The sequence below is a fragment of the Caloenas nicobarica genome, chromosome 1 (genome assembly GCF_036013445.1).
Source record: "Caloenas nicobarica isolate bCalNic1 chromosome 1, bCalNic1.hap1, whole genome shotgun sequence".
NCBI lineage: Eukaryota > Metazoa > Chordata > Aves > Columbiformes > Columbidae > Caloenas > Caloenas nicobarica.
Window position 1 is genome coordinate 124699773 of NC_088245.1, and position 16210 is coordinate 124715982.

Genomic DNA, 16210 nt, shown 5'->3' on the forward strand with positions numbered 1-16210 from the left:
TTAGTTAACAGAATTGTCATGCTAAATATCCAAACTTTGGATATATTAAGGTGATGCGTTAAAATGGCAAATTTGTGAAATTTGAATTCTCAGAAGCTGTTTTAACTTAAGCTTAATTCTTTCATTCGTTTACTAAGGGAAAGCTCCAAACTCTGTTCTGTCAGTGTGATGACTTGAACAAAGGTAGATATTCTGCCTTTTGGACAGTTGTTACAAGGTATAAATGTTGCATCGTTGTTTGCAGAAATGTATTAAAATAGGATTATTTTGTTTTTAAAAGATGATAAGTTCTGTGGAGAAAACTCTGTTGGCTCCATTTGGTATTATTCTAAACAATGATAACTTGCCATTTTAAAGTATTAAAAACTGATGATTGTACATTCACACGTCAAGAGGCACTGGAGATGCCTACAGATGCACACATGTACACAGAAATGTCTGAAGGGCATATACTAATAAGACTAATTTTTCCTTTCATTGTGATGCTTAAATATTACTTGTAACATCAGTGTTATAAACTCTCAAACAATGAAACCTAGAGCTTTTTATTTCATATTTGTGCTGGGTTATCACTTGTTTAGAATACAGCATCATTTCCCAAGTTTCTTAAAGATTTTCTTAAACAATGGCCACAAGTGCTTTTAGCTAGGATTCTGACCTGCATGAAGTAGAGTCAAGCTGCATCAACCAGCAAGGGGGAAAGTTGTGTTTAACAACTTGTAGGCTTTTCTTCAGAGAAGGGATTAAGGGCTATTGTTTTCCAGAAAAGAAGCAATCATTCTACTACAAGTGCATTGTGCACATTGCAACCAAATTGTATTGAAGTTTCAGGTTAAGAGCTTCTTTTCTTCTCATAAGTAGAGTGAGAACTGGGGAGTTACTGGTAATCTCAAAACAGCCAGCTGCGTGATTACTGAGCACCTTGTTTTCTTTCCAGACTAAAACAAATGGAACGTACTGCACTAAACTTGAAACACAGTTGAACAGTGACCCTTTTGAAGATTTGTCATTTCAGCTGCTTGTGTCGAAGATGCAGACGTCTGTTCGACCATCACCCCTTCCGACTCTAAACCAAAAGGAGTTGATACAGTTGCCTTCAGCAACACAAAGAAATGCTGATGCTTTGAATACCGTAAATTGCATGCCAGCAATGCCTCCTATTCCAGCCTTTAACACGTTCCAGGAACATAAGCGCAGCTCTCCAAATCCATTTATTACTGGACTGAACTGCACAAATCCATTCACTGAAAGAACTCCTAGTACTGGAAACCCATTTAGAACAGAAACACGAGAGTCCGAAATAACTTCACATTTACTAGAAGGACGTGCAGCTTGCAATCCTTTCCCTTCTCTAACTTCCCCCAGCTGTAATACAAGCAAGCCTGTATTTTCTGTTGATGCACCTGAAAACACTTTTTGCTTGCGAAGTAAATCTCTCATGGTAAAAAATGTACAGCGGAAAGGATGGGTAACATTTGATGATGAGGAGGAGAATTTCAATGCAAAGCTAAAGCCATCTAAATGTGTTACAGATTTTAAGCAAATGAGTTCCAGGAAGTCAGCTGGATCTCCAGATTTGCTGTGCACTGAACAAAATACTTTTCTTGGTTCAGACTTTAACTTTGGTAATGACTGGAATAAAAGTTCTACTGATTGCTTCTATACAATGCCAGCAAGAAGACCACCTGCACCTCCTGTACCATCGAGAACAACCAGCAACAGATCGCCCGCAGATCCTTTCACTTCTTTGGCACCTAAGGTGTCACCAACGCAAGATTTTACAGAAAGATAGATGTTCAAAAATATGAGAGGTTGCATTTGTTGCTACATTTATCCAGTAGAATAATTGGGCATTTGAGATTATTCTGTGTGCAATAATTAAATGTCAAATGCACTGAAACTTAACTTTACTCGTAAACAGCCACTATTGTTGGTGTATAAATTTTGCATATGTATATATGGTAGAGCACAAAAAATGGTCTGAAACTTATTAAAATCCCGATGTGATAGTATTTGGACAGAGAGAAGCAGGATGAGCTACTAATCTCATTAAAATATACCAGTCTTGGAAATAGTTTTTGCTTAGGGAGCTCTCTCATTTCCATTCCCCTTTGTGGAATTTCAAAAATAGAGGCTCCCTGCTGGTAGCCTCCCCACTCCCTTTTTACTGTTTTGTTCATTGATATTTATAAGTATTTACCAAAGAACTGCCGAAGTTTATTGAGATTTGAATGTTAACAAGTATCGTTTAGAAGTTGTTTGATTTATAACAGAGGCTATGGATATTTGTAAGGCTTATATTTGAATTTGAGGCACAACAACAACAGTTTAATTTCAAAATACAAGCAAAACTGTGCACATTAATATATTCAATATTTGACTAATTTTCTGTGTCAGTACATTTCAGCTATTAAATACTATTGTGACATATATTCACTAGCATTACTCCAGAATAATCGTTCCATATCATCCATTTATTCATTATTATTTTAAAGATACTTTTTTCCCACAGATTGGAATCAAATGATACAGTAAGTTTTCCCTCAACCTCTGGAAAAAATTTCCCCTTGGGTTTTGTGATACAAAGCAGTCTTTACCAGTTGCAGACATGGTATGGTAGCTGGCTTGTCCCACTCTTTTGCACGTTAGAAGGGCTTTCCTGTCCTGTAGAAATGCCCGAGTGAGGGAATTGGCCACCATGTTACAACATCAGAGAAGGAGAAAGTCATCTCGTGTGACTGGGCTTGTTTGCTCAGCATCCTCCCCCTCTGCTGGACTTACTCCTGTGTTTTTAAAGTCTTACTTTCAAAGGAAAACTAATTCTCTGAGCTGAACAATATCATTCTGTCACTTCTGCACTTAAAACTCAACGAGTGGCTCCTCCTCGCCCAGAGACAGGGACTGTCCTCTGTGTGGTCCTGCTTTGAGGCTGGTGAAGGCTGAGTCACAGCTCTACATATTATGCTATAAACACACAACTCTTTCTGCTTTTATGATTTTCTAAAGCTCACAGGAGATTACATAAAACAGGATCTTTTGTTACCTTGAGGCAATTTAACTGATTTCTGTAGCTCCACCTAGGTATGCTATAAAACCCTGCAGTTCTCCTTACAATTGGCAGCGTCTTAGGGCAGGACCGGTATACGCAGCTGCGTACCTTCATCCAAAGCTGAATGTGTCGCGATGTTGTCACCTCTCGGGGGCCTGCAAACACATGCCTACATGCATTGGCTTCCTTCTGAACAAGCTGTTCTGGTTCTGCAAAACCAGGGACTGAAACACAACAGACTAGCATTATATTTATGGTAGGAAAATACACGATGACAGTACTTTTTAAAAAATTCTCAAATGCTATTGAAACATTATTTATAAATTAATCCATTCCTCCTTTAAACAGTATGTGGTTAACCATGAGCTGCAGTTTGATAGAGAAGTGATGATAGTGAGTTTTATATTGTGCTTTTTTTCTGTTTGGGTCATTAAACAGTACTCGTACATTTTAAACAGCAGTGGTACTATACTCGTTGTGCTTCAGTATGTGAATTACCTTGTTTTAAACTGTTGCTATAAACATCTGTGTGATTGGTGTTTTGGTATATTCTTACATTAGCAAAACAATTTTTGGGTAACTTTTTGCCAGTGGGAGTTCCGTGATAAATATGTTCTTTGTTGAATATTTAATTACAGTGATTAAAAACTACTGTCTAAAATGTACCTGGTAAATAGCACCTCTACACTTCACAGGATTACAGAAATTGATGGCCAAGTGTGGCAAAGATCACAAGAAATGCTCAAAAAATATAGTGTGTATATATATATATCTATATATAGCTGACCACTGTGACCGTGTATTAAGGAAAATAATTACTAGCAGGAGTTCTGAAAATACTAAGAATTAAAATTAGAGACGCTCAACACATTTTCATGGATTGTGTGTTCCCTGTGGCAAATTGCTCTGTTCAATGTGACGATGTTCTGGCTTGTGGCACACGAACTCTTCCCGGCTGCGCGACCTCTCCGGGGCTGCCCTATTGAAACCCTGTCCGCCCTGTGGAAGGCGGTGGTGTATTCATGAAATAAACATACCTGCCCTGATGAAATTTTAGCTTTTTTTTTTTTTTCTCTCTCTCTTTTTGTGCCTCATGTACCCTCCTTCCCACAGCGTTTCAGGGCTGGCAGTTGTGGCTAGGAGGGATGGCGCGGGCCCTTTAAGAGGCAGCGGGAGGACCGGAAGCGGAAGGGCCGAGGGCCGGTGCCGGGCGGGGGGGAAGGTTGTTCGCCGCTCGGGCGGTGCGAGAGGCGGGTGGGCGGCGCCGCGCCCTCGGGGTGGGCACACAGCGCCGGGCGCGGCCTTTCCCCCCCGCGCTGCCTTCCCACCGCCGGTATCCAGGGACGCGGAGCGGTTGCTGTGGGGGGAGGGGAGACGGGAGACGGGCAGCGGCTGTAACGGCACTAACGGCCTCCCGCTTTCCCCTCACAGGCCCCGCCATGGTGCGGCTGCACGTGAAGCGCGCCGACGAGAGCCAGTTCCTGCTGGAGGCGGCCGGCAGCACCCGCCTGGCCGAGCTGGCGCCCCTCGTCGCCCGCATCTACAACGGGAGGCTGAAGGTGCAGCGCCTCTGCTCAGGTACCGGCCCGCCGGGCCCGTGCTCCCGGCAGCCGGCGGGCGCTGGCTTCTCCCCCTGTGCTGGAGTGGGCTCGCCGCCTGCCCGGGCCGGGCCGCACCTCGGGCGGGTGCGGAGCGCTGAGGCGGGGGGGACAGGCCACGTTAGGTGCGCCATCTCCTGAATAGTTTGTGCCCCGCTGCTCACAGGCTGGGCGCTGAGGGGCGGCACTCGGAGGTTACTTGGCTGCGGCCTCGCAGGACTTCTGTGCTGGCAGAGTTTAAGAAATACCTCTCAAATCCCAGGCTTGCTGGAGGGAAGCCATCCTCCCCCAAATTTAACGGAAGTGCGCATCCCCACCGAAACTGCAAAATCGTGTAAATTCCCATTTTCGGGTAGTTTAGTAATACTTATTTTTTCGTAGTACTTATTTTCTTGGAGGCCGTTTGGAACTCTGAGCTTCCTACTCTACATGGCTGAAAATTCGTCCATTGCACCCCTGAATGGGTCTGGAGCACAAGTCTGATGGAGAGCAGCTGAGGGAATTGCAGTGGTTTAGCCTGGAGAAAAGCAGGCTGAGGGGAGACCTTATCGCTATCTACAACTACCTGAAAGGAGGTTGTAGCATGGAGGGTGTTGGTCTCTTGATTCCCAAGTGAGAAGTGATAGGATGAGAGGAAATGGCCACAAGTCGTGCCAGAGGAGGTTTACATTGGATATTAGGAAAATTTTCTTCATGGAAAGGGTTGGAACAGGCTGCCCAGGGAAGCGATGGAGTCACCATCCCTGCAAGGGTTTAAAAGATGCAGAGATGAGGCTCTTAGGGACATAGTTTAGAGGTGGACTTGGCAGTGTTGGGTTAACAGTTGGACTCGATCTTAAAGGTTTTTTCCAACCAAAATGATTCTATGATTCTGTTCCATGAAGTGCAGCATGTTCTGTCCCACAGTGGCTGCATAAATCCTTTGTGACCAGAGGTGTACCTGATATGCAAATGGAATTCTTGTGTTTCCTAGTGCATGCATGGTGCAAGGCGTCCACTTGCCATGTGATGGAGAATCACTGGATGTGTCTAAATTGATTCTTTAGTTCAATTCAGGAGTTGGCTTTGAAAAACATTTACTGTTTTTCTCTGCTGACCACACTTTGCATTGTGGCTAAGTCTGGGAACACATGAACTGGGATTCCCTTCAGATGAATCTGACCTGAAGGGTGCAGCCGTCTACACTTGATGAGCTCCAGTTGCAAATACATGTGTAGTGTATAAGGCCATTTTGAGAGTAATTTGAAATAAAAAACATTCCAACCCCCAGATACTGTGGTTACCATATTTTCAGCATTCTTATTTTGTACAGATCTCTTGCTGTTTCTCCACAGTAGTTGCTAATTTAGTCTTAGCCTTTATGTTTTCGTATGTGTGCCTATATTCCTGGCCAAGGGAACAGAATTGCCATGTCTTGAGACTTGGGGTACTTCTGGTGTGTCTGTTGTGAGATGGATATGCTTTAATTAATATGGCAATGGGAAAGAGGCTGGAGGGCCTTCAAGAAAGGGACGCTGTGAAGTGGGCTGACAGCCAGATAAGTTGTTCTGGGGGAAAGTAGTGAGTGTAGCTTGCAGGCCACGGATCAGGTGCAATCAGCTAGACAAAAGGGTTAAGAAACTGCATCCATGCGCTTTCTGTTTTACCTGCGTCAGACTGTGCATTGTTAACCAGCATTTATGCCTCTCTGTCTCAGCTGGAGTTCCCCTGTACTGTTGTTTCTTGGTTACAAATAAATTATTATAGAGACTTTTGTTCATTTTTAATTCCGTACTGGGTGTGAATCTGACCCCTTGGATTGGATGTCATATTGACAAAGTTATAGCAAGTCCAGTTACATACTTTCTGAACTGCAAAGAAATCCATTACTGTATACCAATAAAATGTTTCCATTTTGAAAGAAGTTGCTTTCCCAAAAGTATTTTGAAAAAGGAATATGCAGTCAGCTAAAGCTAAGGAAATATGAAAAAGTTCATGGCCAGCAAGTATTACCTAGGTTTTCATACCTGTCCTGTGTAATTTGTTACATTGTTTCATATATGTGTGAAATGTATGAATTGTAATATAATTACAGTGCATATATCTGTATAGGTGTATTTATACACGTTGTTATTTATTCCATATACATAACTCTAAAAACTGAAGGCTAGGGGTAAGATTTTGCCTGCATGTACACAATGTGAAAGGCTTTTGTAAACAGTATGTTTTCAATAACACAGATTTTTAATCTTGTTCTCTAAATGCTGTAAAGAGATGGAGGATCTAGCAGAGCATGGTGTTTACTTGCCTTATAATATGCAAGGACTGACAGATGAGCAAATTGAAGAACTGAAGTTAAAGGATGAATGGGCAGACAAGTGTGTACCAAGCGGTGGAAGCATCTTCAAGAAGGATGAAATTGGGCGAAGAAATGGACACGGTAATCAAACGTAAATGTTTGCTTCTTTCCCTGCAGACCCAGATAATCTACAATATAATGAGGAACATGAAACCATAATTTTGGACCTTTCATTTTTACCTCACTGCCCTGGAAGTAATAAAAAATGGGTAGATACTAAGTATAATTTGATTATAGGCCAGCATGGCAGCTGGCTCATGTTTATTTGCTAATTATAAAAATCATCCTATAAATAAACTATATTAAAGGCAATCATAAATTTGTTAAGTAGTAGCTATTTCAAGAGCCTGTTTTCACAATAGATCAGCTAAGCTGTCAGTTACATATGTAAGTCTTCTGTCTTGGTTTAGGACCTGGTGTAATTTTATTTTAAAAGCCTAAATAATCATATATCACTTCAGCACATACACTGTTTAACTTTACAACTGTAGTACTTGGAAGTAAACAATTATCAGAAGCAAGTTTGACCGTTTCACTTTATTCTCCCCGTTTGTAAATGCGTACTTGAATACTGTTTTTCTCCAGAGGCTCCAAGATGCATAACAGGTTGTTTTTCTAATATTCCTCCATTTTTCTCATTCACTGGGACTCAGACTCACTGAACTCATTCCTGTCACTTTTTCTTTTTGCAACTGCTGCCAAGTGGTTTTGCCTCAGCACTTGATATGTGTATCGAGCACCACTTTAGTGTCAAGAGCCTGGGGACTGATTGCACAGAAGGGATCGCTATTGTCTACTTGCTCTCTGTCCCTCTGCTCCAGACACCACGCAGACACCATAACAGCTCTCGTTTGGTCGCAGACACCATAACAGCTCTTGTTTGGTCCGCAACCCTTCAGACGTTGATTGCGGGGCAGCTCAGTTAAGCAGGAGTCTTTGAATTAGTCTTAACCTGTAACACACAAACCGCTTACTCCAAGTGTCTTATTTTAGGGAAAATAATTCTTCCAACACAACATGTTGCCCTATCAAATTTAAGCCTTTGATGAACTTGATGGAGAGCTTATGTTATAGGCAAATGTTTTCCCTCCTGTGTTCTCAGAAACAGCTGAGTGTCCCGTATGTAGGCATGCAGACAAAGCCTGTCTTGTTTTGCATGGTTGTTAGCAGTGTCAGGCCTTACAGCAGAAGTTTGCAAGCATGTTAATGTAAGGACAGTACCACTACTATTGTACTTGGGCATTTATTTGTTAGTGGGAGGACAGCTTTGTAATATTAAGAAAGTTGTAATATTGAACAGTGTATAAATGTGGGCCAAACTAAATACTATTGAATGATGCACTTAAGTATTCAGCTGTGAATGAGCATGATTTAATTGAATTTTTGTGTTGAGGAGAGGCTTTTTATAACAATTAAAATAGATAACTTTAATATGAAATGCACATTGTATTTACAAAACTGCATATCATGTTAGTTTGAGATTTTAATTAGAAAAAAGTCAGAAAACTCCAAGCTGTTGTCCCTGGTTAAAGCACATCTGCCAGTAAAGCCCACAATAGTCCTAAAGTATGGCATGGGAAAGTCCTGGTTTTGGTTGTGGGGAGTATGAGGTTATGGCTGTTGCTTTCTATTCAGTACTTTTGTCCCAAATGAAGTTCCAAATACCATCCAGATGTCTTTGTGGAAAAGTCAGTTTGGCTCTCCTAGGAGAAATATTGTTGAGGTTTTTTTTCTTAAGTTAGTAAGAAATGTGGCAATGAACTATCAAACTGGTAAAAAGGCTGCAACTTAATAATGTCTCTCTTGCTTTGTGATTTAATAATGTTTCATTTGCTTACAGTAGAGAATAACCTGGTCATGTCGTTTGCTTGGTTTCTTTATAGTAAGTGTAGAGTCTTAACTAAGCATCTCTTATTTTTAGCTCCAAATGAAAAAATGCAGCAAGTTATAAAGAAGACAATAGAGGAAGCCAAGGCATTAATCTCTAAGGTGAGTTTCCTGAAGTAACATGTGGTATGTGGGACTTGCTTAACAGATTCTATGTAGTTGGGCAGCTTAAGAAAAAAATAGACTTTTTCAGGGCAAGGGCTGACCGTTTTTGACTAATATCACAAAGTGATGTGAATGGTCTAATAAAAACTGACATTTCTGTTAATGATTTTCTTAATGGCTTTTGGCAAGCTGGTTCAACAAGTTAAGGAATCAGATATTAAACTCCAAGTGAATGTTGGCAGCCAAGACCACATTGAATGATTAAATCACATTTAATTTTATCCACACGCTCTTAATTTGCTATTGATGCATTCTTTAGGCAAATGCTTGTCGTGTTTTCTGGTGAAAAATTAACTGCATTCTGTGATGTTCCTGGAATAAAATACCTTTTGCTCGTTAACATAGTCTTTTGAGTTTTATGTATAATTAATTGAAGAATGTGTTCTAATCTCTTAGATTTTACAAGCAGTTGGGCTCACACTCAGTCCCAATGAGTTTGTGTGTTTAAAGATAAGCGTGAGGATATGCCCTGATGGGGCTATGGTCTCAGTTATTCAATTTCACCAAACCTGTAGGTGCTCTGTGTTGTGTTTCAGCTTTCATATGACTTTGAAACACAAATTAAGTAATATTTATTATCAGATTTCTTTTTTGTAAACATGCGCAAGTGATTTTCTTCTCCCTCCCCTTACCGTTCTGGTAATTGGTATGTGTAGAACCTTAAAACAGCTTTAAACCAGTTATGCAATTAGATAATGTTACTGAATTTTTAGTGTGGCCTGTGCACTTAAATTGGCCTTCTTCACTGTTCTGTCGCTGATAACAGTGTCATATCAGTTATTTAGAGTGAGCAGCTCAGTGTTTCCAAGGTCCTCCTGCAGGCAAGTGAGGAGCTGCCCTGTCGCCTGTCAGCGCTTCCAGTGCACTGAGTTGCAGCAAACCTTTCCTGAATTGAGGCAGGATTTCAGCCAAAGTGTCGAAAGTCCTAGCAAAATCTACACAAAATGAGAGATGTTTCAGATTAAAGCTTCTGGACTATAAAGATTTTCTCCAGATGGACTTTTTTTTTTTAATTTGTTTTTCTGTTGGATTGCATCCCATCAGCTCTGTTTCTAAACAGGGAGGAAATTAATAATGCGTAGTTTTACTTCCTGAGTCAAAAATATCTGCAGATCTGGTCTCCACTTCGCAGATCTTCCTGGATGAAACTTCCAATTATATACCAAAACCAATCGAAAGTTGCAAAAATGCCACACTGCATGCGCACTCCTGAAATTACTGCCATTCACTGGTGAATGAAGTTAACGGCAGTTGGGGAAGTGGTTTGTTAGGTTCATCACTTTATAATGACGAAAATGAAGAAATATGCCTGTGTATTTACAAAAAAAAAAAAAAAAATAATTTTAAAAGTTGATAATCTGAGATTGAGAAACCAGTAGTACTTGTCAGTTAACTAGTTTAAGAATGTCCACAAGGAGGCAACATTCTCTTGCTCTCTTTTCTATAAACCTAGTTACTTAAAATACTGGAACTGTTAAATCCGTAAGCAAAAGCTTTTATTTCTTCTCTTCCAGATGCATCTTGCTTTTCCTCTATGTGTTGCAGTAGGATTTGGAATGATCTCAAGTATCTGATCTTACAGATCTCTGCATAAGCCATGCAATACGTGAAGCTTTATTCTTCTGCTCAGATGTGCTCTATTTTTTCCATCAAGTTTTAGGCCACTTCTCCAGCCTTCACTTGAATTCTGCTGGTTTGAATCTTGTTCATGAATCACAAGTACTTGGAAGAAAAGACTTCCCATCCGGTTTCTGTGATCAGATGCATACTTGTTTGAATGCCTGTATTCCACAGACATTTGTTACTAAATGTGTTCTACACAATTTAGTTGAAGATATCTTTTTTTTTTTTCTTTTTCTTCCCCACGTCCCAACCAATGTAAGCAAACTAGAAGAGGCAAAAGTTTGGGGATGTATTCAGAAGTCAGTATTGAAATAAGAAAATTTGCGCTCCTAATAACTTTGTGCAGCCAGTTAGGTTTGCTCGAATGTCCCACTGTTGAACCTTTGAACTGACTACAAAGCGAAGTCTTTTTGCATATTTTTTTTAATTACCCATGATCCCTGCCTGTATTTCAGAAACAAGTTCAGGCCAATGTGTGTGTTACGATGGAGATGGTGAAAGATGCATTGGACCAGCTCCGAGGGGCTGTGATGATTGTGTATCCCATGGGATTGCCTCCACATGATCCAGTTAGGATGGAGCTTGAAGATAAAGAAGACTTGTCAGGAACTCATGTATGCAGTAATGTATTTGGATTATGTGTAGTACCTGGGATAAACTCGTGCTATGCTCTTTGTTTTATCAATGACGGTGGTTTTCATTTGCATGGCAGATTTTGTTTAGTATTTTTATCTGATAATTTATGTAAAAGCACACGAACAGCTTATCTAGAAGTAAGGTGAATTAAGTTTGTTTCAAATGTCACATACAAAGTTCAGGTAAGTCTGAGACTCATTTAAAATAGCTTGTCATTTCTTTCTAATGCCCGTATTGGGAATTTGTTGCCCAAAGTGTTTATGTTAGATCAAGATTGAATGGAATATGAACAAAAATGCCATAGATTAGTATGAGGAGGAAGATGTGGCAGAAGTATAGTGTAAAATTACACTGGCTTTTCTGTTAGGAATTCCAGAAAAAAAATTCCTGGAAAACTTCTGGTTTTGAAAAAAAGCAAAAACCAACATCCTCCAACACTTCAGCTTGTTTGTTTATTTGTCACAGGCTGGACTTGAAGTTATAAAAGAATCAGAAGCACAATTATGGTGGGCCGGAAAGGAGTTGAAAGAAACAAAGTTGCTCTCTGACTATGTAGGCAAAAATGAGAAAACAACCATCATTGTGAAGATACAGAAAGTAAGTATCACTGGAAAGTTTTCTTCACGCTATTAATCTTTGGCTAATTCTCTGTGGAAGAGAATCGTCAGTAGATGTATAAAATCGATTAGATGAGTTCCGGCTTGAGCATCTTAGAACAGTACATCTATTTTAAGGTTTTAATTATTTTATTCTAAGTTTTTCTTCTCTTTTTCGTTTGCCTGTCAGTTAAATACTGTAGTTGCTATTACTTGCTTCATAGCACTTTCTAAAGTACTGCAAAGAGGCATTTTAGAGTAGATGAAATACAAACTGAAAAGTCTAAAAAAACCTCAGCTGGCTCTCAGTTCTGTCTCAGGGCAGAACACTGAACAGAGCCCGTCATTCAGTCTGCCCAGTTTTAGTAATTGTACTTGTGAATGTTTTCGTGTCTCTATTCTGGCCTTTAAAAAGCAGTTTTAGTGTTTAGTGCATATATGATGTGGATACCTCTCATCCCCTTTTCATTCTGTTCATTGTCTGAAAGAAAGTGTCTGTAACTCAGGAATTTCCTGCCTGTGATGTCCTGAGTTTCTTGACAGCAGGTCCTCAAACTCTCTCGGTTGCCTTGGAAATGTGGACATCTCCTCTTTGAGAGGCCATGGGTTATGGAAGAGCCCAAACTTATGCGCTCCCGAAGTGTTCAGTGAGAATTTGCTGAGTGCTAGAAGGAAGAACAAGCTGCTGGGCCTGCACCACTGGTTGTGCTGTTGGCTCCAGCTCACCTAAAGCTCTCAGCTGAAATTTTTTTAAAGAAATTAGACTTCCCGGTCATCAGATGTGGTGAAGCAGATGAGGCCGTCTATTAATTGTGAACACAGGTCTGAGTCATCCACTGGAGTAATGCGCTAAAGTGAGGCAAAGATCTGCTGCTCCTCAGTTTGTAGACCTGATGCTTTGGCAAAAGCCAGTCATTGAGTGTGTACCGTTGTCTGACACAATGGTCATGTTCTTGCAATATCAGAATTAGCACCAAGTTCCTGGGGCTGTTCATTAGTTTTTGGACAATGTGATTTTGTGCTAACTGTGCATTTGTGTTCGTCTCTGAGAATGCCATACTCGAGGGAAGAATGTTTGATGTTTCAAGTGACTTTCAGAGCTTTGTCAGAAGATGCTCACCCTGTTTGTATGTGTGTATATATATCTATATCTATCTGTATATAATACCACATTCAGAGGGTGCTTTTGTGATTGTCAAATGTCTCGGAGTACTTAACCATTGCTCAGAATTATTCTGGAGCGGCATTTTGCTTCTATGTCAGTCAGAGCTTCTCTGCCACAGAAAGCATTAATGTTTATGGCAGATGTTATTATCTGCGGGTGTCAGCAATACAATTCAGCAAAGATAAGTCGAGTGATGTATGTGTTTGTCATTTAGAAGACTAGAGTTGTTTTCTCTTTCCTATTATTGTGACTGAAAAATTGTGTGACAATTTAACAGCCATTGAAGCATAGGCTCCCAGGAAAGTTGTCTTGCTGTTTAGTTAGTTGATGGACCTCTTCAGAGAACGCAAAGTAGTGTGGTCGTTTTCTATCTGACAAGGAATGCCTGCGTTCTTGGCTTGGGGAGTTAATTTAAACCACCTCAGACCCTTTTTGTTCCAGAAAGGGTTCACCATCTCTATTCAAACTGTTGTATTTGCTATTGTTGACAATAGCTGTCATCACGTACTTTCTGCTGTGGCTGTGTGCATCATTTCTTCCATGAGACAGTTGCCTAGAAAAAAAAATATATTTGTGGTAACAAATAAAATTTGTTTTATTTGTAGTGTTTTGTAACTGCCTTCTTTCCCTGCTTTACTAAGTCATATGGCATTTTGAGTCTGCATTAGCAGGGGAGCCAAAGATGGATGGGCCCATCCTGAGACATCTAGAATGGCTGCAAAGCAAAGAGATTTATTATGTCTTTTACAGCCGAAGTTTAAGTAAAATAGACTCAATCCTGTTTGTAGCTTCCATTGATGTCCACAAATTTGACAGCATGATTCAGATGCTGAGATGAAAAAATAATTCTTACTTGAATGCAGCAGAAGTTTCTCAACATTTATTTTCCTATCCTGTGGGACCTTATTAAATTTGAGAAACCCTATTGTCTGAAAGAAAGATTTTGCTATCTCTGCATAGCAGCTTCTCTTTCATATCGCAAATGCCATCATAAATAAAATTTATTATTTCCCTTTCAGAAAGGACAAGGAGCTCCAGGGCGTGAACCTCTGATTAGTCATGAAGAGCAAAAACAGATGATGTTGTATTACTACAAAAAGCAGGAGGAACTTAAGGTAACAGTGTCTTTTTACTGTATGTGAGCTGTGCAGTTGTAGCCACTAACCACAGGTTACGTTTATTGTTGTCACCTTAACCTCTCGCTTCTTTTGACAGAAACTAGAAGAGGATGACGACAACTCGTTTCTAAATGCTGAGTGGGCAGACAACCATGCTTTGAAAAGGCAATTTCATGGTGTAAAAGACATCAAATGGGGGCCGAGATGAAGCTCTGCAAACACCTTTTTGCCTCCTTAAGCTGTTTGGTTGATAGACTTGTTTGCCACCAGGAGTTGTGTTGTGTTCGGTAGATTCTGCTGACAAAAGCTGAAATTGTCACTTCTGTAGCAGATGCCTATTTCAGCCTTAGGTTTTCAGTAAATGTTTACGTCACTATGTAACTGTAGCAGCACTTGTCTCTGCAACGAATAGAATCAGTCCTGTTTGAGTTCATTTTATTATTAGAAATTTGTAATTTGAATATTGAAATATTAAGCTGTTTAATAGATAATATATCTAGTAAATATGCACTAGAATGTTTGGTATTGTTTTGAGTGGTCTTTATACTTTCTTCCTGATTCTTGTGTTTCTTTTAGATGGTATGGTCTGTAGAAGGTAATTTCTTTTATAAGAAATCAGTTTTCTCAGGCTCATCCAGTGAAAGTTGGTGATTTTTGTGTTCGTTTGCATTTCAACATAGCTAGTTCCAAAGTATCATTTTAAAATTAGTTGACCTCTTAACAATTGTTTAAAGGAGATATTTTTATATAAACACAAATAACATGAAAATCATTGTGGAATGCTTCATTTTCATTCTTTTGGTTTAGTTTTCACTGACACTGGAAGCCAACCGAATGATCTTATTCAGTTTAACAAGCTGTTAGCCATGATGCTTTTATAGAAAGATTGGCAGAAATCTGTTTACAAAACTAAGCGGTGTTTGCAAGTAGATTGGATACAATAAAACCAAGTTTAATAGGGCAAGATCTCTGACATGGAAGTACTTCTAAGATTATGACTTGAAGTGTTTATTTTCTAACAAATCAGCATTTTTAAATGATAAATCATTAAATGTATCGAAGAGTGTTTCCACTAGGTGCTTGATGTTTAGGATCCCGTTACCATTTATAAAACCTATCATCAGTCAGTTCTGGGTTCAAGACTGACAAAGGAAATGCCAGCAGGCCTGAAGCAAACATTGTGTCTGTTTTTCAAGGGAGGATTCTGATGTGGGATGCTGCATGACTGATGGATAATTACATTTCTAGAATTATCTAGGTAGATCATTAATGTTTAGAAACAAGCTGCTTGAGTTTTACATGTTTAGACTTTTGTATCCTTAAAGGAGATGCTTTTCTGTGGAGGCAGATGTGCATCCTCATCAGGTCACTGAGCAGCAGAAAGCCAGGGTGCCCTGAAAGTGAGCTGGGTCTGTTCAGCCTGGAGAAGAGAAGGCTGAGAGGGGATCTCATCAATGTTTATAAATATCTCAAGGATGGGTGTCAAGAGGATGGGACCAAACTCTCTTCAGTGGTGCCCAACGATAGGATGAGGGGCAACAGGCACAGACTGAAGCACGGGAGGTTTCATCTGAATATGAGGAAAAACTTTACTTTGAGGGTGCCAGAGCACTGGAACAGGCTGCCCAGAGAGGCTGTGGAGTCTCCTTCTCTGGAGACATTCAAGACCTGCCTGGATGCATTCCTGTGTGATCTGCTCTGGATGAACCTGCTCTAGCAGGTGGGTTGGACTACATGATCTCCAGAGGTCCCTTCCAACCCCAACCATTCTGTGATTCTGTGAGAATCAACTGAATCTTTTAAAAAGAGGTGAACCGGTGTGTGCACTCAGAGCCAACAACTAAAATGCTGTCTTCATTCACACCCCAAAGCAGTTGTTCCTAGGGCAGCAGGGAACTGAGAACATCCACCTTTACATTTCTGCCGTGCAGAAAAAACAAACCAGCTGAGGGTCTTGGTTCTGTAGTTTGCAGTAGACTTCAGGACACCAAGTGGGCTCTGTAGACATGTGCTTCTTTTCCACCTGAGCCAAACT

The 16210-nt window shown here is 40.3% G+C and overlaps 2 protein-coding genes across 9 annotated transcripts in view; both read left to right on the forward strand.

The window, feature by feature from the left end:
- The window catches only part of SYNJ1 (synaptojanin 1), a 66004-nt gene extending 61921 nt beyond the window's left edge, over window positions 1-4083 (forward strand). For 3 of the 6 annotated variants that reach the window (XM_065636274.1, XM_065637098.1, XM_065637960.1), the window contains one exon: window positions 938-4083. In XM_065636274.1, coding sequence (XP_065492346.1) covers window positions 938-1792 — 855 coding nt within the window. In that variant the 3' untranslated portion in view covers window positions 1793-4083. The remainder of the gene's footprint in view (window positions 1-937) is intronic. The other 3 variants (XM_065638803.1, XM_065639633.1, XM_065640489.1) reach the window with 1 other exon arrangement.
- A 163-nt stretch (window positions 4084-4246) lies between these two features.
- Window positions 4247-15162, forward strand: CFAP298 (cilia and flagella associated protein 298). Of its 3 annotated transcripts, none has more exons than XM_065658621.1 (8): window positions 4247-4271; window positions 4481-4627; window positions 6899-7066; window positions 8907-8974; window positions 11116-11274; window positions 11762-11893; window positions 14077-14172; window positions 14273-15162. In XM_065658621.1, the coding sequence occupies exons 2-8, from the start codon at window positions 4489-4491 to the stop codon at window positions 14381-14383; spliced, it is 873 nt and encodes a 290-aa protein (XP_065514693.1). In that variant the 5' UTR covers window positions 4247-4271; window positions 4481-4488; the 3' UTR covers window positions 14384-15162. The 3 variants fall into 3 exon arrangements, with proteins under 3 accessions (XP_065514693.1, XP_065514691.1, XP_065514692.1); XM_065658619.1 differs by having other exon boundaries at window positions 4252-4382; XM_065658620.1 differs by having other exon boundaries at window positions 4271-4326.
- The last annotated feature ends 1048 nt before the right edge of the window (window positions 15163-16210 follow it).